General features: G+C 42.3%; 1 protein-coding gene across 8 annotated transcripts in view; it reads right to left on the bottom strand.

The window, feature by feature from the left end:
• Positions 1-26,272, bottom strand: part of TBCK (TBC1 domain containing kinase) — a 433,115-nt gene that overhangs the window by 344,529 nt on the left and 62,314 nt on the right. For all 8 annotated transcript variants that reach the window (XR_004540454.1, XR_004540453.1, XM_033956547.1 and 5 more), the window contains exons 6-12: positions 25,858-25,999; positions 22,188-22,248; positions 22,041-22,102; positions 20,623-20,684; positions 17,292-17,440; positions 6,198-6,336; positions 1,670-1,769 (exon numbers count right to left, since the gene is read on the bottom strand). Coding sequence is in view for 6 of the 8 variants with exons in the window: in XM_033956547.1 (XP_033812438.1) it covers positions 1,670-1,769; positions 6,198-6,336; positions 17,292-17,440; positions 20,623-20,684; positions 22,041-22,102; positions 22,188-22,248; positions 25,858-25,999 (715 nt within the window). In the remaining 2 variants the exon portion in view is untranslated. The remainder of the gene's footprint in view (positions 1-1,669; positions 1,770-6,197; positions 6,337-17,291; positions 17,441-20,622; positions 20,685-22,040; positions 22,103-22,187; positions 22,249-25,857; positions 26,000-26,272) is intronic.

The raw sequence follows: 26,272 nt of genomic DNA, 5'->3' as shown, positions 1-26,272 counted from the left end.
ATAAAAATAGATCTAACTAATCAAACCAAAAGGATTACTCTCGATGTCTAGTAAGGAGCCTGCTGCCTGATACGGTATCTAGAAAACAAAATTTGGCAGCGACATTTTGCACTTTGCAGCGTTCTTTGGAATTGTGTTTTCTAGATACTGTATCAGGCAGCAGGCTCCTTACTAGACATCGAGAGTAATCCTTTTGGTTTGATTAGTTGTATTCTGGTGCCATCTACTGGGCTTCTTTCATACACTCCTGAAGAAGGCTACCTTAGCCAAAAAACGGACCTTGTTGGGGGTCCAGTATGAAAAAGGATTGAAAGATCTATTTTTATGCCTGCTTCATTTTATGTATATGCTATATGTGTATCATTGATTTACAATGTTCTAATAAATTGATTGTCCCTGCAGTTGTTTGATTGTGTCCCTTCCCCACTTCTTTTTTGGTTCTAGATCTTGACTTATGACATGGAGAATGCGATCTGATACCGTGAAGCTATGATTGAACTGGGCCGATACCAAGGGAGGCAGTGCAGACACCAGTGCCAGTTGTGTATGAAACAGTATGGAAACAGTTCCTTAATCTGGTCCTGAATAAAATGCACTAGTTCCATGTGTTCAGAAGCCAGTGCAGATGGTGCAGCAGGGCATTGAGGCATTGGTGACCTCAATGAGGAGGTACATCTCAATGGTGACACGGCCTGCACTGATGGGGACCATTTTTGGCATCGATGCTTGGCATGCATTGAGGAACTCGATGCTGACAATGCCTGCGACGTATGGTGAGATGGAGATGAACACTTCTTAGCCTGTTTACCTGAAGGCGGTACTGACTCCGATGCTGACGGAGGCATTGATGCCAACATTGGTGTGGATGGTATCGAAGCAGCAGGTTGCTTCAGAAGACACTGCAGGTGAAGAGGACTTCCTGAAAAGTTTCTCCTGCTGCAGATGTTGAATCTTATGCGAACACTTCTGCAGAGTGAGACAATGGGTTCAAGAGTCCACTCAATGTTCAGGGCCTAGACATGAATACACCATTTATGGGGGATCAGTGATAAGAATGGCCCTGTTACATTGAAAGCACCATTTAAACCCAGTAAAAGGCTTCGACATCGACAGAAAAACTTTGGTGGTGAGGTCTTTGTGGCAAAGGTAAAAGTATAAACAACTGAAGAAAAAAACGAGACCCTTAAACAGGAGAGGACCAAAAGGCCGAACTGGACAGGAGAGAGAAAGAAAATAAAAGTTTCTCTCTCTACCTTTTTTTTTTTTAAACCACATACCACAACGGCAAAAAAACGTTTGCATAACTAGAGGAAAAAATTTGAAGGTGGGAAGGCCAAAAATAGAAACAGTCAGGAAGAAGTCTGAATACAACTTCATTGCTCCACAGAAACTGATGTTTCCATGAGATGGCATTGGGCGGGAAGGCACTTGTACATATGCGGTATGGGCAATCTCAAAGCTTCTTAAAAGCTTAAAGTGACAATTCACTTTAGCACTGTCCATACTGGGTTCCATGGATGACATCACCCATCTGTGAAAATATGCTGCCTGTTTGTCCTGGGATAAGAGACTAAATATGTATGTACCATAAAACACAAAGCAACAGTTCTTTCTTATACCAAGTCCACAAGTAAGAGAAAAATTACCATGGGGCTTTGTATTTCCTTACATTTCTGAGCTGGCACAAAGACAACGTCACAGTTGTGTCATCAAAGAGGGAACTTCGGTCTCGCCTTTGCCCAAAACTTTCACCATCTTCAAACAAAAAGCTTTAGAGAAAAAAATATTACATGAAAAAATACAGAAAAACATAAAAATAAACATAGCTACAGTATGTTGTTTTCCATTAATGGAGAAATATATAATGTCACGTAATATATTTATTTTAAAAAAAAACAAGGCTTGGCATTTTTTGAAGTTTAGGAAATCAGTATCCCTAGCAAAGAATTTTTAAATGCTTAAAATGAAACAAGCAAACAAAAAATAACAACCTGACAGTCAAACCCGACTTATGAGAGCCGTGAACCACAAGAAACTTTATGGGGCAAACATTCTACTTGCTCCTCCTGGTATGCACAAAAAGAAGTTTGCTGAGTTGACAGTGAGATTCCTAAAAGTACAGTACAATCTCGATTATCTGATGCAAATGGGACCGACCCCTTGACAGATAAGTGAAAAGCTGGATAATATGTATAATAATGGTAACCCCTCAAACAACACTTAAACAAAGGCAGTAAAAGCAGGGTTCTGGGTCACAATGGTGCTGGGGTATTGGAATAGATTTCCTATGGATCTTGGCAAGCTCTTTGGTTTTAGTTTAGAAAAAAGCTGCATGCTTTTTCTACTATTAACATGCGAGTAATGAACCAGCAGTCAAGTCTCAGTCAAGTAACAGCATTCGAGTTGTTTTGTTTGTGGTTGTTTGTTGGTTGTATTGTTATATGTTGGTTGGTTGTATTGTAATATGTTCAGTGTACTATGTTGTTTTGTTGTCTTATTGAAATATGTGTCATATGAGACGGTTGTAATTGTTATTTTTTATTTGGATGTTTTATTGCAGGATATGCAGAATATAAATTTTTAAAATAAATAAAAGCAGGGTCCCAGGTAGAAAACAAATTGTCTCAAACTTTCCTCCATGCTATACTATAAAACAGAAAGAAAAGCCATATGGCAATGCAATGATGTCACTGGGGGAACTGATGGATATGCTGGATGATTGGATTAGTGAAGATTGTATAATCGAGATTGTACTGTATTCCTAAAGCCTTCACTCTAGTCAGGTCTTTGTGGAAAAGGTGTTAGGTTCCACCTATCGTTAATACCAAAAATACTGGATGAAAATTAAACAGAAGAGCATTCTACTTAAATAGAAACAAGGGGCATTAAACATCAGTATTACCAGTGTTTCAGTTCTATTAAACAAAACTGGACTGGTTGTAGTCTAATGTGTTGTTCTGTTTTGTAATTTTTTGTTTATATTTGTGTACCCTGTAATTTATTTATTTTTTTTTTAATTATCTTGTTTGACATTTTCCTAAGAATACCCAAAGTATTTTTTTGTGAGTGTGTTTGGTGTCTCGTTTTAATAAATGATCAAGTACTACTGCAGTTAAACAATTTTTTTTTTTTTGTAAAGTTTAACAACCTTTGACTTCTTATTTCTCATCAACTACAACATCAAGAAAACTCTCTCTAAGTAAGGACTACAAAAGCCATCTCTCTCATCTTTTGGAGGTTTCCCCATGTTTACCCTCTCTACCCTTCATGGCCATTTCAAGCAGAAGTCCTCTGTTGAGAGGTACAGACCACAGTTTTCTTCACAGCCCAGGAAAAATATGATGGCTAGGAATCTCTCCCTTCTCAGGGGCTGTGAAGTTTACTTCCATATAGTGTATCCATTAGGTAGAGGAAAAGTCTAATGGTTAGAGCAGTGGGTTGAGAAATAGAGAAGCAGGATTTAAATCCCAACATTGCTCCTTGTAATTTTGGGCAAGTCCTTTAACCCTCAATTGCCTCAGGTGCAACTTAAATTGTAAGCTCTCTGGGGACAGGAAAATACCATATATACTCGAATATAAACCAAGATAACCTTTTTTCCTCCCCAAAAGGAGAAAAAAACAGGTTGACTCGAATATAAACCGAGTGTGTGTGTTAATATTCAAGCCTTGCCAGGCTCTGCACCCTATTCCCCCTCCCTCACTGCTCTGCATCCAGCCCCCTCCCTCCCTCCCCCCATCTCTGTACCCAGCCCCCCTCCCTCTCTGCCAGGTTCTGTACCCTTTCCCCCTCCCTCCCAATGCCTTGCAGGCCTCTGCCAGGCCTGCCGTGAGACCTGGTGGTCCAGCGGTGGCCAAAACAGGAGGGATCCCTCCAGCCTTCTGTCCCAGCCGATTCTAATTATTGTTTTCTCCCTCCCGCCTCCCCCGTGTACGTTTAGTTTCCCTGGTGGTCCAGCAGTGAGGAGCGACCTTCCTTCCTGCTAGTGGCTCTAGCAGGGCAGGATTAATTCTTCGAGGGCCCCTAGGCACACTAGTACAATGGGCCCCCTGGCCATGCCCGCCCATACCCCATGCCCCACTTAACCCCACCCACATTTATTTACCTGTTTTGTTTATACTCTTTTTTATTGTACATCACCTAGAAATCGCGATAGGCACTCAAAATTTTAATAAACTTTAAACTATTTCTTTATCTCCATTTGTATTTCATTTTTTTCTTTTATTTTAAAATTCAAAACAATAGACAAATATAGTGCAAAATAAAGGCAGCAGATATAAATTGTCAAAACTGACACATTTTGATCACTAAATTGAAAATAAAATCATTTTTCCTACCTTTGTTGTCTGGTGATTTCATGAGTCTCTGGTTCCACTTTCTTCTGACTATGCTTACAATTCTTCTTTCTTTCTTTCTGCCTCCTGCATGCTACCACTCCTCCAGGCCTCATTCCATTCCCCAACCAACATCTCTCTCTGTCCTTCCAGGATTCCAACTTTTCTTCCTCTCTTATCCCCCAGATCATTTTTCATCACTGCCCTCCAGCCCCATGCCCATTTCTCCTTCTATCACCCCTCTCCAACACTATGCCACATCTCTACCTCCATCACTATGCCCAACATTCCTCCCCCTTTCATCCCCTTCAATCTATCCCTCTCCACCACCATATCCATTATTTCTCCCTCTCATCCTTCTATTCCCCATGCATCTCTACCTCATTCCTCTCTATGCCCAACTTTCCTCTTCCTTTTTCCCCATGTGCACCATCTCTTTCCCTCTCACTCACACACTCAGGCCCAATAATTGTCCCTTTCTATTCTCTCCCTCCCTCCTTCCTATGTCCTAAGTTAGTGCCCCCTTCCTTCCTTCCTTCCTTCCTCCATCCCTCCTTCCTTCCTCCCTCCCTATATCCCCAGTCCATGCCATCTCCCCCTCACTGCCTTCCAGCCTTTGTCCTCCCTCCATGACTGCCTGACGAAGCCTGCCTTCCTCCATCCCTCTTTACCGAGCTGAAGCATGCCTGCCTATCCGCCGCCGATTCCTCCTCCTCTGCCCCCGGTTCTCCGCCGCTCGCTGCATCTTCAAGAAGGTAAGGTAAGGGCCAGCATGCAGTGATTGCACGCCACCAGCCTACAAGGCTCCCCACGAAGGCTTGTGGGTCGGCGGTGAGCAATTGCTGTACGCTGGCCCTTACCTTCCTGGAGTTGCGGCGGCGGCAGGTAGCAGCGGGCGGATGTGAAGCAGCGGCCACGGGTGGGCGGGAACCAATGGAATCGATGTACCCGACAAGCCCCCTTGAGACAACCAATGGGGGCTGGTATTGGCCTCCCCATACCCAGCTTGCAACAGACTCTGCACTGCAGCGGGCATGCACGCAAACTTTTTCTAGGGCTTAGCATGGGATGGTGTGATCGCGCCTTGTGCAGGTTGCCGCTGGTTACTCTAGTTTTCCGGAGCGCCCCGCTTTGCTGATTTTCCCGGGGGGGGGAGGGGGAGGGCAATCGCCATTTGAGTTGTCTATTGCTAGTTTCTTTAGCGGGCCCCCCTGACAAGTTCAGGTCCTAGGCACGTGCCTACCGGGCCTATTGGTTAATCTAGCCCTGACCTTTAGTATCCTTGGTGGTCCAGTGGTAAATCGCAGCAGGAGCAATCTTCCTTCAACTCCTGCCTGTGACTTCTGCAAGTTATCACAGGACTGCCACTTAGCTGGTGGCTCTGCTCGGGCAGGAGCGAAGGAAGATTGCTCCTGCCAAGATTTACCGCTGGACCACCGGGAAAACTAAAGGTACATGGGGGAGACGGGAGGGAGACAGCAATAATTAGAATTGGCTGGACAGGAGGCGGGAATGATCCTTCCTATCCTGGCCACTGCTGGACCACCAGGTCTCATGACTTGGGAGGGATCTCCCTAGGTGCATTATTATTCTACAGAGGCATTACTCTAATTGTCAATAAACCTAAAGGGCAGTAAAGAATTTCCCTGTGTGATAACTGCAGGGGACTTACTGGGCACACCTCCAACAGCCAGTGCCCAGCCTTTGCACTTACTGCAAGTTACGTTTTGCAGTTAAAGTGTAGCAAGTTCAAAACTTTGAGACGCTTCAGTAAACAGGCTCTTAACTGACTTCATCTCTAGTCACTAATTGTTTCTCTACCTCAGCACTGAGGCCACTGATGTGCTATTATCTTGTTCTTACTTGGGCAGTGTGCAGACAGGTGGCTTGGATCGGATGATTTCCTTGTTGATAAGTTCTTTCTCCAGATCTCCCCCTGCTAAGCACCAGAGGTAATAAACCTCTTCAACTGATCTTTCCGCAAGGTAATCGGTGTCTTCATCTATTCATGACAAGTGGGAAAAAACATTGATGAGAATATTTTTTCTTTCCATTTGTTTCCATCTGTTGCTTCTAACAAAGTGAGATTACAAATGCTCAATAAATTCTCTAGAAAGTGCTGAGTGGAAGAACAGAAGAGCTAGACTGCTAGAGTGTCTCCGTCTGTCTTTTATTTAATAACAGAAACAAGCCTGAGATAATTTGAAGACCATTTCTCAATGCCAATAAAACAAGAATAAATGGTGGCTAAAAGCATCACAGAACAATTTCTGTACTTTTCAAATGCTTGTTTCTTCAATTAAAGAGCTATTTTTATTCCGAAAACAAAAGCATTAGGCATATCACGGACATCAGCATCAAAGAGAGTATATGAATTCTTACCTGCTATTTTTCTTTCCTTCAGATGAACAGGGTAGATTCTAAACTGATGTAGAGGGACTCAAGTTTCACTAGTTCTCTTAATGGTGATAGTTCTGCCTTGATATTTTGCATCTCATCTACAGGTACTGCCAAAATATCTTAAAGATGAAAAATTCCGCCCAACTCATCAACACTTAAATTTCTTTCATAACCTAAAGACTTCTTGCTCCTCCTTGCCTATTGACACCATCATCATTGCATTGTCTGAAAGAATCCAAACTGCCTTGCTCTTAATCAGGGGCTGAAACTTTGGTAAGATCTAATCAAATTACTTAAGCATCCAACTGATCAATGGACTACTGCAACTCTGCTAAGACCACGTTGCATACATCTGTTTAAACAATGAACTCCTCAGCCTGACAGAGTCACATCTATCTTCACAATAATCAAATCCAGAGATATTAAACAGTTTCCTTTGAACAAATTGCTTCACTGCAATCACCAACTCTTCCTGATCTCTGGAGGCAACAGAAGAACTCAGCTGAAGTCCTGACTTGAAGGTGATTAGTAGGAGACTGAACTCTGAGGACTTCCTTAAAGATTAGACTCCACAGATGACCCTTGAGGGAAAGAATGTTGGCCTAGTGCCTAACCCTCAGTAAGCCTGGTTCTAAGAGAGAGGCTGTAGAGGCTCAGCATTAAAGATACACTTTTCCATCCATATTTGCGGTTTCTGCACTCGCGATTTCGATTATTCGTGGTTTTTAGCTTGCTGGCTCTCCCTCCCAAATTACATCATCCATGACTGCAGATAAAAATTTTGGCGTGTTTTTACAAGCACTGATTCCCAACATGCACAGAGAAAATCGCTGATTCCCAGCACTTTCTTCACCATGTTTTGCCTCTCCTTCAGGAACAGGCCAGGTCTCCCACCATGTTATTTGCAGTTTCACCATATTCACGATGATTTTTAATAGAAAACCGCAAATAACATATGAAAAAGTTATTCATGGTTTTTCTGTTTTCATGGGTCTGTTAATCCCCTATCACCACGAATACAGAGGGAGAAGTGTCGTATATATATATATCTTAAATAATAAAATGCTAGCCCGCGCATGCGCACTCGCGACGCGTGTTCCCTGATCCCTTTTCTGTCGGGATGTGGCCCTTCCTCAGGGGTCTATGGTGGTTAAGCTATAAAGCAAACTGCATAAAAGATAACAAACACATGCCAATCACGATCAAATGGGGTCAAGCAAGTCTTACACAATGCCATTTGATCGTGATTGTCGTGTGTTTGTTATCTTTTATGCAGTTTGCTTTATACCTTAACCACCATGGACCCCTGAGGAAGGCGTGTTATCCAAAACACGGACCGTGTCGGGTCCCTTGGTTGGCTATAAGGTTGTATATGTTACTGCATTTACTAATAAACAACGCCTGCATCTCGTACATTATCTGCAGTCTGTTCGTTGTTTTCTGGTTGCTGTTGTTTACTGCAGACTACGTTGGACTTTCTTTCTCCCTTTTGTGCATCGACTTTATTTTTCTGTCCATTTAACTATGTTTCCAGGGTCTTCTTGTCCTTTGACTGTTTTTCTCTCCGTCTTCACTTTCTGCCTTGCATCCATCTTTGGCATTAACTTAATATTCAATTTTTCTGCTTTCTTTTCAAAATCTATGTTTCCATGTCTTACCTTCCCTTCTATCTCTCTCTTCTTCTGTCCCTGTTTCCATGGTCTGCATCTCTTTCTTTCCTTTCTCTCCATCCCTCCTTCCTTCCTTTCCCCTAGTCTGGCATCTGTCTCCTTCCCTCCCCAACTTTTTATTTCTTTCACCCTGCCCCCTTCTTTCTTTCTCTCTCTATCCATGCCCCCATTCTTTCTATATGTCTGTCTTTCTCTCTCTCTCCGTGCCCCCTTTCTTTCTTTCTTTCTCCATGCCCGCCTTTTCTCTCTCCATGGGCCTTTCTGTCTGTGTCCTGTTTCCCTTCTTTCTTTCTGTCTCTCTGTCCCCCCCTTTCTTTCTTTACTTCTCCCTGCCCTCCCCCAAGCCACCACCATTGGGGAACAGGCCACCACCGCAATCAGGTAACAGGCCGCCACCGCCACAATCGGGGAACAAGCTGTCACCGCCACAATTGGGGAACAGGCCGCCACCACCGCAATTGGGGAACAAGCTGTCGCCACCACAATCGGGGAACAGGCCGCCACAATTGGGGAGCAAGCTGCCGCCGCCACAATCGGGGAACAGGCCAGTGCTGAGGTCTTAACTCTCCCTGCATATCTTCCCCAGCACGGGCCAACTAATTCACGCCACCCGACGTCAATTCTAACGTCGGGGAGGAACTTCCGGGCCAGCCAGGCAGCAATTGGCTGGCCCAGAACTTCCTCCCCAACATTAGAATTGAACGTCGGGTGGCGAGAATTGGTCGGCTCCGAGCTGGGGAAGATATGTAGGGAGAGCTAAGACCTCGGGCGCTGACCTGTTCCCCGATTGCGGTGGCTTGGGGGAGGGCAGTGGGGAAGGGAAGCAGATTGGGGACCCCTGCTTTAGGCAAGGACAGATCGCGGGCTGCAAAATAGTCCCTGGTATAGAAGTTTAAAAAAGGGAAATGCGTTAATGAAATCATTAGGTTCAATCTAGCCATTTATTTCTGCATGAATTTAAACAACTAAAAAAAAAGATAAATATAGCTCATCCAGTCATACAAGAAACATCTCTACAGCACCTCTAATAATATTTTGATCACTATATTCCTGAGGTCTCACTGAGGATATGAAATAGATGCGATCCCCACTTCCAAACCTCTTCCACATAATTTGAAGGAGACCTGTGTGATCGCACTACAGCAAAATAAAAAAGTAGCAGATAAAAATCAAAGTGAGAGCTAGGCAAAACAGTTTAGGTAAAAATGCAGGTAATAATTAGCAATGTATTAAAAATATTTTATTTTTATTTGCTTATAATGTCATTTGAAAGCTGTTTGATGTTAATACAGCTTTAATTTAATTCATTATAGTGTGTGTGTGTGGGGGGGACAACACCTACATCAACAGTAAAGTTAGCATAGGGTCATTAAATCCAGTGGCGTACCTAGTATATATGACAGCCAGTGCTGATCATTTTTTAATAACCCCCCTCCTCTATATAAAAAAAGTTATTTTTAGTAATAATCCATGAGTTACACAACAAGGGTGCACCTAGGTAAAGGCAGCATCTTAAACACTGCAGTGAGCACTAGAACACCAACACATGCATTGTAAAACTAAACAAGCCAGATCCTGCACAGTCAATTGATCCTGTACAGTCATTGCTAACAGAAAGCCATGTCCTTTTCATACACACAGAACAGAGATACACCCTCGCCTAATATGGAATAATCACAAACTAAAAATAGAAATATGTAGACAAAAGTTAAACTGAAACGCCAATAAACCAGACTCTGCATACAATGCAACACCACAGAAACAGTGACACGTACCCTAATACTGTGCAAAATATAAAGACAGTAAATGTAAATTTGAAAAAACTGCTACATAACAATCACCACTTTACAAATTAACAAATATAAATAAAACAGGGATGAGAGAAATAAGAAAATACCATTTTATTGGACTAATCCATTTTTCAATTAGTAGTAATTAGCTTTCAGAGGGCAAATCTTTCTTCAAGACAGTACAGTATACTGCTGTTATGGTATCCTGACCTGAGGAAAGGGGTTTAGTCCCCCAAAAACTGCCTTATTTCCATTTTCTATTGATAAACTTTAATCAATACAGTTACAATACTACTTGATTCTACATAAAGCAACAAATTTTTTTTCCACCTTTTATCGTTTCTGCTTTAATCATCTTCTCTTCACTCTCTTCTTTCTATTCAGCGTTGCTCCCTTCCATGCAACATCTGTCCTCTCTCTTTGCCCCTTCCACCCAGCCTCTGCCCTCTCTCTCTCTCTCCCCCTTGCATCCACTGTCCACCCTCTCTGCCCTTTCCATCCAGTGTCCGCCCTCTCTCTGTTCCATATAGCATCTTCCCTCTTTCTATGTCCCAATAAACTGTATATCCTTTGCCCTTTCTCTCCTTTGTACTCTGTGACCTTTGTAATTTGTGCCTTTGTACTCCTGTGCCCTTTCTCTCCATTTCAGCTTCACCCCCTCTCCATTTTTTTTGTCTCCACCATTTCCCCTATGCTCTGGCACCTCTATCCCCTTCTCTCCCCCCATGCCCTGGCATCTCTCTCCTCTCCTTCCATCTCCCCCTTCCACTCCATTATCTGGCATCTCTTCTCCTTCCTTTCTCTCTTTCCTTCCTTTCACCTGGTCTGGCATCTGTCTCCTCCCCCTCCCCCCATATGCCCTGACATATCTCCCCCCTCCATGGTCTGATAGCTCCTTTCCTTTCCCTCCCTCCTATGGTCTTGGCATCTTTTTCCTCTCTTCTCCCTTTCCCTGGTCTTCCTTCTTCCCTCTCTCTCCCCAATTGTGTGCAGCAGCAGCACTTCTCTTCCTCTCTCCCCCTCCCCAATTGGATGTTGCAGCAGCATTTCTCTTCCCATCTCTCCCCTCATGCCCTGGAATCTCTCTCCTCTCCTATGTCTCCCTCTGCTTCCTTGCTCTGGCACCTTTCTTTCCTTTCCCTCTGGTCTGGCATTTGTCTCCTTAGTTTCCCTTCCCTCCCCTCCCCCATGCCCTGGCATCTCACTCCTCTCCCCTACCCCTTCCATTATCTTGCATCTCCACTCCTTCCTTTTTCTCCCTCCTTCCTTCCTTTCCCCTGATCTGGCATCTGTCTCCTTCTCCCCCCCCCCATAGTCTGGTATCTCCTTTCTTTTCCCTCCCTCCTATGGTATTGGCATCTCTTTCCTCTCCTCTCCTTTCCCTGGTCTTCCTCCCCCCCAATGGGTGCAGCAGCAGAATTTCTCTCCCCCCTAATTGGGAGCAGCAGTAACAGCATTTCTCTCCCCCCATCACTTCTCTCCCCCCCCCGCCTCGGTCGGCAGATTCGCTACAGGCTAAGGCAGGAGATAGGTCAGCGACGGAGGTAAGCTTACAACTTGAAGCTCTTCCTTGCTTCAGGCCTTCCTTGCTGATGGGTCATGCCTTCATGGAAACAGAAAGTAGGCAGGACCCGGCAGCGAGGAAGACCCGAAGCAAGCAAGAACACCAAGTTGTAAGCTTTCCTCCCTGCCCTATCTCCCGCCTTAGCCTATAGCGAATCTATTTCTCGGACCTACTTCTTTTCTCTTAGGTACCTTCTCCCTCCGTTAGCCAGCAGCAGTTACTGAAGCAAGCAGCTGCGAGCTTCCGCCTCTCCTCTTTCCGATTGGTTTCGCTTTATGCAGGAGCGTCTTGTGCGATAAGCTGCAGAACAAAAGTAAACACGACGTCGGGGTTCTTTCTGTTTGTGCACTGGGTCATAATGAGCCTGCAGCCCTTGCCTCCAACTGCGACTGTAAAAATCGACCAGCAGTAGGAAAATTGTTTAAAAAAGTAAAGCTGAAAACCCTTTTTCTGGCGCTTAAAAAAAAAAAAAAAAAAAGTCAGGCGGAGGCGAATTTGCAGCCAAGATGACAGCCGGGCGCTCACCTAATCTAGCCGGGCGGGGCGGCCGGCTGAAAGGTGCTAGGGAGAACACTGTATATATATATATATATATATATATATATATATATATCTTTATTCATTCTTCAGTCTAAAAACAGTGCATAAAGGAATACATATAAGTAATTTGAAAAACAGCACTAACATCCATCAATAAATATATAAGAACCCACTTTCGCCACCCCCCACCCAACCTAATTCCAATGTATTCAATAAAACCATACAACAGTACATACATGTAATTAATAAACAAATCCTAATATAATATCCCTCTCCCACCCATCCAGATAAGGGAATAAACTATTTAATTAAAATTGATAAAATTGGTCAATGGACCCTCACGTCAGTTTAAACAACTTATTAGTACCCATTTGTTCAGAATTCATTTTCTCGTATTTATAACACAAGCATAATGAATTCCACCAAAAAGTGAAATTTAATCTGTCAAAATTCTTCCAATTTTTTGTGACCATTTGCATGGCTACCCTTCACAGTAACCTGTGAACTACTGTGTGCCTCTGCCCACCCACCTCTAGGCTCAAATTACTCTTAAATTACCCTTCACATTTCTCCAGCTGATCTTAACACAGACAATCTCCACAAACCTGAAACACCTAACCCCCAAACCTTCTCAGCAGATCTGTAAACTCACCCTTTCCCTACACCTGAAGAGGTACTGAGGGAGGATTTGCTCTGCTAAGGAGAAAAACATCCATTGGAATATCTTGCCTGCTGGCATTCAAACTTGGGAAAAGTAAACTTGGGTTTCAGTAGGTTATATCACTGTAATTCTCTTTTTAGCTTAGCAAAATCAGTTAGGCAATAGTATAGCCTTTAGAGCATAGGTGTCCAATGTCAGTCCTCGAGGGCCGCAATCCAGTCGGGTTTTCAGGATTTCCCCAATGAATATGCATGAGATCTATGTGCATGCACTGCTTTCAATGCATATTCATTGGGGAAATCCTGAAAACCCGACTGGATTGCGGCCCTCGAGGACCGACATTGGACACCCCTGCTTTAGAGTCTCTGTTAGGGTTTCATACAAAACAGTGTTTTAGCCTCATGAGTTCTTAAAACAAGTTACTTGACAGTATCAAGATAAGTGATTTTTACATCTTTGATATTATTCATATATTATTAAAGCAAGTTTGCACAGCATGATTTTTGCATATTAATTAAGGGTGGTGGAGGATGGCCAGTGATTTAAATTGTTGTCCACATCAGCTGAATGACCAGTGGGCTGGCATGTGAAAATGGACACATGATCTGAGGCTTGCCTCCTTCCACAAAATATAATTGATACATTTTTCCAGTGTTACATTTGCAGCTTTTTGATTTAAAAGGCTCTTCAGTCAACCATGAACAGGGCATTACTTTGGTAGGATTTTTCTGCCCTTTCTTTATTCTTCCAGGTGTAAGTACTTCTGCACCACAATATGGCTGGGAAACATTGTGTCACCAAAGCTGCTGTTAAGGTTACAACTTCTGTCTCTGTGCAGACAGAAAATGTTACCCAGGCAGAGGGAGTGGTTTCATGTGCAAGCTGTCTTCAGCTTGAATCCCTCATGAAGAAAGTAAAGGAACTGAGAGAGGAGGAGGCAAGAATGAGAGGCACATCAATGAAATGGTTCATGAGGCATCAAAAGTTTCCAGCAGTGGGGAAGAAGAGGCTGTGCTGAGGGAAGACAGCTGGACTCAGACTATGGAACATTGCAAGATTGGTACTGTGACTCCCCTCCCACTTGAATTAAAAACCGATATGCTGTCCTAGAAGTGGAGGAGATGAGAGCATCCCAAGGAGAAGAAGGACCAAAGCTTGAAATTCGAAAAATTACTGGATCCTTGACCGCTAAGAGGCACAAGTTGGCGATTTCCTTCTGAGAGGAAAGAAAGAAGAAACAGGACACGAAGACTAAATGGTGGATCAAGTCTGGCTTAGAGAAAATCTTTAGATGGTTCCAAACAAATGGACTAATAGCTAACAAGGATAAATCGGCTGAGGGGAGATATGATTGAAGTCTACAAAATCCTGAGTGGAGTAGAAAGGGTACAAGTGATCGATTTTTCACTCCATCAAAAATTACAAAGACTAGGGGATACTCAAAGTTACAGGAAAATATTTTTAAAATTAATAAGAGGAAATTTTTTTCACTCAGAGAATAGTTAAGCTCTGGAATGCATTGCACCTCATTGTGGTAAGAGTGGATAGCGTAGCTGGTCTTAAGAAAGATTTGGACAATTTCATGGAGGAAAAGTCCATAGTCTGTTATTGAGAAAGACATGGGGGAAGCCATTGCTTGCCCTGGATCGGTAGCATGAAATATTGTTACTCCTTGGATTTTGGCTAGGAACTAGTGGCCTGGATTGGCCACCGTAAGAATGGATTACTGGGCTTGATGGACCATTAGTCTGACCCAGTAAGGCTATGCTTATGTTCTTATAATTAGCAAATGGGGAGGAAATAGCCTGATATTCCAGCTAACTCTAAATGGCAATACCATAAAATCATCTATGGAAGGGGTGACAAACCTAAGAGTATGGCTGTTACAGGAAAAAATGCCTATGGCAAAATCTACTGGGTTAAAGGACTTAAATCCTACCTCACCTATCAAGCAATGTCCAACGTAATAACAACCCTGGTACTCTCACTCTTTGACTACTGCAATGCAATCCTGCTGGGCATTTCAAAGTACATGATCAGGCAGATTCAAATGATACAAAATACAGCAGCAAGATTTTGGCTGGAAAAATTGAGGCAGACAAGTGCCAACCCGCTACTGAGTTACATTGGCTCCCGACTAAAAGCAGGGTGAAATTCAAGGTCTTGTTGCATACACACAAAATCATTCATCTCTCGGAACTTAATATCTAGTGGCAGGACTACATTACCATACACAAGCAGACACCCTACGCTCAAACCAAGAATACCTGTTGGAAATACCCTCCTTCAGAAACATCAAATACAAAAATGGTAGGACAAGAATGTGCTCAGTGATGGCTCCAAGGTGGTGGAGCTCCTTCTGAAGGAATTAAAACTAGAAAAGGACACCAGAAAGTTCAAGAAACGGATAAAGACCATCCTCTTCAGACTACTTTAACTAATAAAGCAACATAGAGGCTAGTCCCCATTAGGAACGCAACATAGAACACGATACATGTATTATGTGTGCAAATAAGTTATATGTGCATATATGTAGGATGATTGACTAAGGTATAAATCTTATGCAGATTCAACACTTCCTCTAAGAATGTCACTGCTTGCTTAATCGGTAGGTCGCCATATATAAAATGGCGGTACATATACATAGGATGATTGATTATGGTATAAATGTGTTTGTATTGAAAATCATCTCAGAAAACACTATGTAGTGTAACACCTTTACAGAAGCTCATGTAAACCACTCTGAATTGATTCCTAAGTCATAAGTAGCGGTATAGAAACTTTCAATAAGCATAAACATATTATTTGTATTGTTGTGTATGTTTTCCTTTAGAAAATGTTTGTTTTGAGGAATAAAGACATTAAAAAAAGCAACTATACAGACATCCAAGCTAAGTGCTCTAACCATCTAGTGACGTGATTTCCACATGCTGATGCTTGTACTGCTAAAGCCAAAATTTCAAAGGCCTTCTTCAAAAAGAACTCCATTCTACCATCCAAAGGGTCCTTCAAGGGTGCACGATCCTCAACAGGAATTGTGGTTTTTTTAGTCACTTCAAAGACACCCACATCCACCTTAGGAAGTATAAACTTGTTTGTTTGTTGATATGCACATAACATCTGACCCAAAACCCAGCATCTGGAACTTCCAATCTGCTACAATAATATCTTCTACTACTGGAAAATCAGGAAAAGACTTTGATGATTTTTTTGATCCCAACCAAAAGAAGATCCTGTACTCCCAAACTAGAAGAATATGGACCACAGATAATGAGATAATGTCCATACTGCCAATTCCTTGTGGCTTGTGCAATGGTTATCAATCTATGCTACCACAGTTCCACACAATCCTTTCCCATCTCCTCTGATAAAAGCCCATAGTACCTTTTTTTCTCCCTTTCTTGGTCCTGATGATCCAGGTTAGTTACCAGGCTGGTTTGGTGGCTCCAACTTGGAAGCGAGCAATTATTTGATTGCACCTAAAAGATCCTCATTTGGGTCATGATCAAATTTCCAATTATGAGGGTGTTTCATAAAGTTAACAGCAAATTGACAGTATTTCATGAAAAGAACATCCCAGGCATTTCAAACTCCCACATAGGGACGATTCAACACTTCCTCTAAGAATGTCACTGCCCAAAAGATGGCATGGCATGCTTAATCGGTAGGTCACCATATATAAAATGGTGGTGCCCTTAGCTGTTTGCATGACAGAGTAGCAGCGAGCAGTCATCAGATTGTGATTGGAGGGTGTGAAAACTTGTGAAATTCATAACAGAATGCTACAACAGTATAGAGATGCCTGCATTTGTGAGAGAAGAGTGTACGAGTGGGTAGATGCATTTAAAAATGAGGGCAAACATCAATCCCTGATGAGGAATGCTCCGTCGTTCAGCACGGCCATCACTGATGAGAAGGTGGGTCATGCTGATGCCATTATTTGTGAAAATAGGCACATTTCTTTAGAAGTTCTGGCCATGGAATTGGATGTATCTTATCTACACATACCACTTTCATGGAGGTTCCCAAGTATCGCAAATTGTATGCACGGTGGGTGCCTAGGATGCTGACTGATGGACATAGACCTACTCTATTTAATAGGCATTTTACATTAGTATACTCATTAGAGAGTATAGTTTGTGCATGCAATATCTAGGCTCTTACAAGCACTGCAATATTTCAGAAGTCTTGACCTCTGTCCTTTTAACCAAGCTGCACTTCTTTCAGTGGTCTACTTAGAATCATAAATCCTGTACATATCCACAATGAGTATAATTCATTACACAACAGAAATCCTAGAAAGCATTGCATTGCCTCCTTTCCCACCTTTACCTTTGCAGAGCAGATTGATGTCTTCGGGCAGAGTTAAGTCAGCACATCTCAGAGAGGGTGAGAAGAGACTGCGAGGCTTGCAGAACGGAGAATACAAAGGCGACATTTCACTGAACAGACTAGCACACAAGAGCTCTGCTGCTGTGGGTCTTGAGCAAGAATATTTAAAAGAAAAAGAGAAATAAAAAAAGTACATCAAAGTGGTATAGACATTATTATATAATTATTTCAAGTTTTGCATTACAATATGCAATAAACACACATTAATGCATGCTATTTTATGGCTGGAATGGCTATAATTATGATATCACGTAGCTTTTACTTCACAGAACATCCACAGGCCCCAAAAAACAGAGTTTTACTGTGGATGATAAAAAGGTCATGTATTTAATATACTGCCTTTCTGTGGGTACAATCAAAGAAGTTTACATAAACTATATATGTACTTGGGACAACAGAGGGTAAAGTAACTTGCCCAGGGTCAAAAGGAGCTGCAGAGAATCAAACTCAGTTCCCTAGGTTCTCAGCCCAGTGCACTAAGCATTAGGCTACTCCTCCATACATGTTTTGGAAAAATGCTATTGCTATAAAAAGGAATGAGGGGACATGATAAAGAAAGGAAACTGCTGTATAAGGGTAAATTTGTCTCACTGATATAATTTACCACATACAATGGAAAGCAAATTAACCAACTAACCACAGCAGCTATTTTTATTGCTGACAGAGCATGGGCTAGACTACCAGGAAACAAGGTAGGCTTGGGATCTTTCCTCTGGGTCCGGAACGGGGGTGGGGGTGGGGGGGGTTGGTGGTGCCTGTTCAGGGAGGAGGAATGCTGCCTTTGCTTGTCGGGGGTGGGGGGGGAATGAACTGACTGTATTAATTTTTTTAACTATTATTAAAAACAAAATTAAAAAAAATTATTGTCCAATCATTGCAGGGGCGTGCTGAAGGTGGGGGAAAGTCTCACGGTTCGGGGCTAAGGGGGGTGCTGGGCTGATGGCAGCGGCGGCAGAAGCATAGTAGGAGCACTAGTGGGAGAGAGTGATAGAAATGGTACTTCGGGGGGAACTCAAATATAAACTAAGACCCCTGAAGCAATCCGGATAATTAGCGTTCTACTGTAATACGAGAATACTATAAGTTTTCACTTTAAAGCTGCAGTCTTACTTACTGACTCCACAGTCCTGTGACTCACACCTTATATTTGATCTTAGTCATAAAGAGCAATATCTAGTACATCTCAAAATATTAACACCTGTTAAATTCTGATGGCATATGCTAACAAATTGTAAATTATTCATGTCACATCTAAGCAAGATAGCCTCTTTCACGAGACTGGCTTGTAAAAGACTAACCCCCTATTTTACTAAGGTGCGTTAACTGATTGCCGCACGCTAAACGCTAATGCGTCCATAGAATAACATGCACACGTTAGCGTTCATGTCGCGTGCTAAATCGATTACTGCGTGCTAATCGGTTAGCGAACCTTAGTAAAAGAGGGCCTAAGAATATGACAGACATTGGAATAGAACTTTTAAACTGCCACAGACAAAATGGTGACATCCCAAATCAATGCCTTGAAACAGTGTGATTGTCCATACCTAATAAAGCATGTTTACTTTAGGGCAGAAAAATATTAAATTTGCATTGAGGTAAAGAATAAATTATTCTGGTGACATTTGGAAGTTGTGAATGCTATCCCTAAATTGATGTCAAGGAGTTCTTGATATGTAAAATCATATATTACTAAAAATAAAATTTAAAAATAGCATATCTATTTTAATTTAGACAAGTGCAGAGTGATACATATAAGAAAAACAATCCATGTTATAAATAAACCATGCCGCGATCTTTATTGTGTCACCATGCAATACTGGGGTCTTTGTGAGTTACACCTTAAAATCCTCAGCCCAATGTTTAGTAGTGGTCAAAGAAGTAATTCAAAATTAAGAATTCATCGGAAAGTAACGGAAAATAAAACAGAGACTATCATAAGGCTCCGTATAGATCCAAGCTGTGACCTCACCTTGAGTACTGTGTGCAATCCTGATTACCTCATTTCAAAAAGATTAAAATGGAACTAGAAAAGGTTTAGAAAATGATAACCAAAATGATGAAGGGGATGAAATGGCTCTCCTGTGAAGAAAAGCTAAACAAATTAGGGCTTTTCAGTTGTGGAAGAGATGGCTGAGATATAATAAAGGTCTATAAAACCTTAAGTGGTATAAAACCGGTAAAGCTATTTTGCCTTTCAAATAGAATTAGGTGTTGTGGACACTCCACAACAGGTTTCATGTTTAAAACAAACTGGAGAAAACATTTTGTTTATGCAGAGCACAGTTAACGTGTGAAATTTTACAAGCTCCTGGAGAAAAAAAAGCTCAAACATTAAAGACAGGTAGAGTTGAGAAAGCCACAGTTTTATCCTTGGACAAGAACATGAAGGAGTGTAATCAATTTTTTGGAATCTTTGTGGCCAGTGTCCAATAAGATGATGAGCTTGAAGGAGCTTTGGTTTGATACTGTCATTTCTTACGTTCTTATTACATTACATTACATTACATTAGGGATTTCTATTCCGCCTGTGCCTTGCGGTTCTAGGCGGATTACATTATAGAAGATATCTGGACATTTCCAGTAGAATTGCATTTCAGGATAGGAGTATATTACAGTAACAGTAAAGAGTTATGATACTTCAAGTTCACAGAAGATAATACTTGTCACATAAGTTATTACATATAACAGAAGATAGTGTATTTTGCAGAGGTAATACATGGCAACTCGATCGTTTAAATCGGGTGTAAAGTAGAAGAGTTACATTACATTTTAGGTCACAGACAAAGAGATAGTATAGATGGGTGTTTCCGAAGTCGTTGGTTGGGAACTCATTGGGTGGTGGTTAGAGTGATGGGAGATATTTTTTGAACAGTAGTGTTTTTATTTCTTTGCGGAACTCCTTCATGTCTGTTGTCTTGGTCAGCAATTTTGAGATGTCAGAGTCCATTTTAGCTGCCTGTGTCCCCAGGAGGCTGGCAGCTAAAATGACTTTTCTTACACCCTATATCCTTGTGCGAAGTTTAGGGATAAAGAATCAGTCTGCTATAATAAGGATTAGCTATTTTAAATGTGACTATTAAGCTTCCTTGCAGTGCTTCTAAGTAGCGTAAGGCACAGCTACTAATGTAATCCATTCCATCTAAATACTCCCTGCCACTTTCATGTCCATATCGGCAGTAATGTCAGCACAGTTCAATGCTAGCTCTTTAAAGTGATGGATTCACACAGATACCATGTCCACTCAAATCAGCTTGGATGCTGCATTATTTACCTCTTAGAAGGTTGGAATGTAAGACACTTCATCAATAAAGTTAATGCATTTTCAGGAAGGTCCTGCCAGAGAAAAGGGATAGGAAATTGTCAAACGCATGTCAGATGATACAAAACCACCATCTTTACCATACTTCTACATATGTCAACAAAAATACAATGTTCTGTCAAGTTCAACAGCAAAGAAGTTCATGGTTTCATATGGTGCTCTTTGGACTTCTCAAAGAGACCACAAATCATAGTAAATATACCTGGAGAAAATGTAACCAGGACCCGGAGCTGAAACAGTTGCAGGTCATTCTCTGCTTTAGCAGATTATATATACCCTGTGCTAAAAAAGTGCCTTTTACCAAAGGAATTTTACAAATTTACTTTCCGAAATTTGTAAAAGACAGTTTGTCTCTTCTCTAGACCACAGGGCAGGCAATTTAAGAGGAGTGAGCAAAAGCATGGCAGTTTAACATGATCTGGTAGTAAACACACAGCATCTGAACAAAGCTAAACACACTCTAGCTCAGGGGTGTCAAAGTCCCTCCTCGAGGGCCGCAATCCAATCGGGTTTTCAGGATTTCCCCAATGAATATGCATGAGATCTATTTGCATGCACTACTTTCATTGTATGCTAATAGATCTCATGCAAATTCATTGGGGAAATCCTGAAAACCCAACTGGATTGTGGCCCTCGAGGAAGGACTTTGACACCCCTGTCACCACTGGCATAGGACAACATCTTATTGATGCGGATAACATGAAAGGGGTGCAGGCGCACCCGGATATGAAACCCATCCTTGCCACAGCTCTTAACCATGTACTTATTGGCACAGATATGAGCAGCTTCTAGAGCTTCAGATGACAGCTGTTCATATTCATCAGATACCATGGGCTCCTTTTACAAAGCCATGCTAGTGGTTAAACGCGCATAATAGCGCATAATGTGCTAGCCGCTACCACCTCCTCTTGAGCAGGCGGTAGTTTTTCAGCCAGCGTGTTAGGGCTAGCGCGTGATTAAAAGTCGCTAGTGCGGCTTTGTTAAAGAAGCCCCATGTGTCCACACAGAGGGAACTCATCCACCTTAGCCTTTTTCATACCCAAGTCAAAAATCCTGATCTTGGAATCAGGAACACCTCTACAGAAACGGGACTTTGGGTAAGGCTTGTTCTTACAGTATTTGTAACAGCAGGCGGAGTGGCGGCCCATGGCTGGGGGGAATGACAAAAACACAAAACAGCAATTCAAATTCAAAGATCAGGCAAGGACAATGTAAGCCTGGTCATAAGACAGTATTAAGTGATGTAACTGCCAAGCCTGAAGTTATTTTAACAAAACAAAACAAAAAAAAAAAGAGGAGGAGATGACCCCTGTCTCGTGCACAGGACCAAAGAGCACCTGGCAGCAATAACAGTGGAAGCAGGTACACACCTTGATAATATCGAGACAGCCATGTTCTTCTGCCAGAACTGTCATGATGTCATCAACATACCCTAGCAAAATAAAGGTGAGAGTGAGGAAGGTCAGCAATGAACACAAGTAGTTAGCTTTTCAACAGATTTCACGTTTGCTACCTACCTAAGGTTAGTATGAGCTTTAACCTTTCTGATATATCCAAGCTCTGAAATAATTTTCTTCCCTAGATAAAACAGCATGAAACTGCATAAGTCAAAACCAAAATATCAGAGTATCAGAATACAAGAACTGCCTGGATGATATTCCAGGACTATTTTCTTTAAATTTTGCATCCTAATAAACCAAGATGCCACTGCATCAGCTATTTGTTTTTCCTGCAGAGGCATTTTGTGGAGCATTTTTTAAATGATTTTCTTATTAACATTCTAAACACAGAACAGGAAAATTTGAACAGTTTAAAACTTTTTAAGCTGTCATTTTTGGTTCTTACGAAATGTTTAAGATAAGATTCATCTTTAAAGCTGTAGTACAAGACATGCCTTGTTTAACAAAAATCCTCTCACCTGTAAATTGCATCAGACATTATTACCTGGGTCTTGTCTTTAATATTATTAAAGGGATAAGTTTATAAATTACCTGCAGTGATGAAAGTATGTGCACACTTTCTTGTTCTACAAATTTTGCAAGTATATGAGTGCTTTCACATTTAAAATTATCCCCAAAAGAGAATCCACAGACATTTATTTTAAATTTGCTTTTTGTATATATACCTCTTTTTTAAATGTACGTACGTAGACGCAAACAGCCCCTTCCCCACAGGACACCTCCTGCAGCAGAGATGCCAAGTTAACCAGTTCTAGGCTAGAGAATTTTTCCCTGTCCCCACAGGAACTCATTTTTCCAATCCCGTTCCCGCCCCAGTCCTGCAAACTCCATCCTCATCTGCACAAGTCTCAAACACTTTGAAATCACAAGTGTTCGAGGCTTGTGTGGTTAAGTTTACAGCTTACATGAATGGGGCAGGGACTGGGACAGTGACAAAACTCAAGGGGACGGGACGGAGAAATTGAGTTCCTGCCAGGATGGGGACAAATTTGTCCCTGTATCATTCTCTATATTCAATGCCAAAGCCTGGACATACCAGGCACTGAATATCCAGGAATAATCCCAGCGGTGATCAGCAAACACTCACCATTTCCAGATGATTATTTTACCCCAATAATATTAAACCTATGTGTAAAATAGCTAATTCTTTGTTCTGTTCTAAAGATACACTTAATCAGATGGGCAGGCAGCTTCACCGACTGCTGTAGAATTAGCTTCACGAAGAAGAGATCCCGAGTTCCTCAGTACCAGAACAAGAACTCCAATCTGACAAGAGTACAACCTGAATTACTAGCATCAGACTTAACAATACTTCCCACTGACTCCCTATAGGAGTTGATACTGCCTGGAAACAATTTCTTCCCTTTCTGTGAAGAATATACAAAAGCTACTAAACAAAATTTACAAAAAGTTACTGGGAAGGGTGCCTATGTCCAAAGTTTATTTGCAGGCACTCTTATTGATATGGTTGACATTTTTTTGCAACTACTGTATATACTCGAATATAAACCAGGATTTGGGGGCAAAAAAATTGGTCCAAAAAATCAGGGACCCGGTTTATATTCAGGCCAGTGCCCAGTGCCCACCTGCACCCCTCCCAAACTATTTGCAGGTCTCCATCGGGCCGCCAGGCTCTGCACCCTGCACATCGTATCTCCTCTACCGCTGGAATCCCTGGTGACCCGAGGTGTAGCGGGCAGAAGTGAGCTTTCTGTGCACCTGCACGCTGCTAATCCGGTTGGTCGCTGCCTGTCGCAAGTTCGGGCTTCCAAACGCTGAGCCATACTGAGCAGAAGAACGCTTTGGCGCTGCTGGTTGGTGCTAAATGGCTTCCTAAATGGTTCCCACATTCCCCTCCCTGGTGTACCATGCGATGCATGGGGAAGAGCCTAAGGCCCTGATTGGATCAGATGCCTAAGGCCTCTCCCTCTGTTTCCATGTGATGCACAGGGAGGGGCCTAAGGTCTGATGTCTGAGCAAATCAGGACCTTAGACCCTTCCCCGTGCATCACATGGGATACAGAGGAAGGAGCCTAAGACCTAGACTGGCTCAGATGCCCAAGGGGCGGGGCCTTAGGCGCCTGAGCCAATCAGGGCCTAAGGCTCCTCCCTATGCAACACATGGTGCACAGGAGAGGGGAAGGCCTGTCATTTTTGACTGGTGGGCCTCAGAGCTGGAGGGACCTTGCTTCCCTCCAGCTCTCAATGTCTATCAAAGGTGTGTGTGTTGGGGGGGGGGATTGGGGGAGCATCTGGTGGCAGGAGGGAGTAGGCATCCTTCCTGCCAATTTTATCTCGTTGAGGGGGTCATAGCAGCATCACTCCTGCCAATTTTCTCTCATGGGGGTTGGGATGGCATGACAGAAGGGAATGTGCATTCCTCCTGCCATTTTCGCTGCTGCTGGGGGGGGGGGGGGGGGCAGAGGGGAGTTGGACATTGCTGGGACATTGGGGGGGGACAAATATTGTGCGTGTTCATTAAAAAGGTTTTCCTGCCCCAAACAGCAGAGTGGCAGGAGGCTGCTTAGGCTTCCCTTTGCCGGCTTTGCGCATGTGTGAGAGTCGCTCTCATACCGATCAATCGGACGAGACAGAATCATTTGCATGCAATCTCTTAGGTACAACGATTGCTCTTCCACAATTGGCCAGGTAATTGGACAACGATCTAGTCGGTATTAGCGATTATGTTTAGTGCATCCAGGCCCAAGAAGCTAGACAGACTAATTCCATCTACCATTCCTGTAAGTGTCACGTCTTCTTTATCAATTAAGTTTAACATTGTTTCAGTTTCCAAATTATGAACAGAAAGATACTGAGAAATACAATCATAGATTCTATTTTTAGAATAAGATTCCAACCTATAAAAGCCTCCTCTCTTGACCACCCCTCTCTCTATCTCTGGACCATTGTTTACCTCCCTCTTTCTAGACTCTTGCTTATCCTACTCTCTGTCTCTTCTTTACTCTCACAGAATCTATTCAGGAACCTGCTTTTTCTCTCTCTTTCACAAGAGCACAGAAGCAGCTACATAATAAAATATCTCTCTGTACATTAGTAACCAAGCATATTTTTATGTATCTTTCTTATAAGCACTGCATCTCTGTTATATTAAGCCTATTTCTACACAATATATTCTTTATGCAACCACTCTTGGCTACCATTGTCATTAATTTCACTTCCTACTGAACCTCCTCCGAGGGCACTGAACCCAGGACCTCTGGCGGATTGTAGGGCCACAATCCTACATTTTGGGGGCCTGTCTGCTGCACACCTCCAACAGTGAAAAAAATAATTTTATTTTTAATTTAGGATGAAGTAATCTGCTAGATCTGTTAATCCACTTTAAAAAGTTAAAAATTTATTGCACCACATTTTTTGACTAGCTTTCGGAGGCCAAAACCTCCTCCTTCAGATCTGGACAGTAAAGTGTTATAGTATGCTTGTCCTGATTTAAGGAATGAGGTTCTGGCATCTGAAAACTAGTTAAAATATAATAAGTTGGTCCAATAAACAGGTATCACCTTCTCAGAGACTGTATGAGTGTGTGATCCCCAGAAAGAGAGCGTGAATGCATGTGTTTACATGTGTTATGCCCCTCCAAATGTTGCAAAATATAAAATGAGGCCCATGATAGAAAAAGATTAGACAAGCCTGATCTAAAACACTAGCAGATTAACTTAATGCCCTTACATTGGCCAAATACTCAGAAGCTTCTGAGTCTACATACCACACAGAGTTCAAACAGTATGATGCCAAGTGACCACACATCCGATTTAGGACCTGAAGGGACAGGTTTTTCACTCTGAGTGTGGTCACTGGGTTTGCCAATGCCTTGGGCAATGACCTCAGGTGCCAAGTATGATGGATACCTGCAAAGAAACAGCAAAATAATCTTATTAACTAAACTCAATGTGTTGCTTATGCTTTAAATGACCACCAAAGCTAGCTACACGGGATGCAATATTTCTGCAGAGTATACATAGGGATATGCAGAGACATAAAGTATATATTATCTAAACCAGTGTTTCCAAACCCTGTCCTGGAGGACCACCAGCCAGTCGGGTGTTTTGGATATACATGAGAGAGATTTGCATATAATGGAGGTGAAAGGCATGCAAATCTGCTCCATGCATATTCATTAG

The sequence above is a fragment of the Geotrypetes seraphini genome, chromosome 1, assembly GCF_902459505.1.
Source record: "Geotrypetes seraphini chromosome 1, aGeoSer1.1, whole genome shotgun sequence".
In the NCBI taxonomy this organism is placed as follows: domain Eukaryota; kingdom Metazoa; phylum Chordata; class Amphibia; order Gymnophiona; family Dermophiidae; genus Geotrypetes; species Geotrypetes seraphini.
The sequence above is the reverse complement of the archived record's forward strand: the minus strand, read 5'-3'. Positions and strand labels throughout refer to the sequence as shown.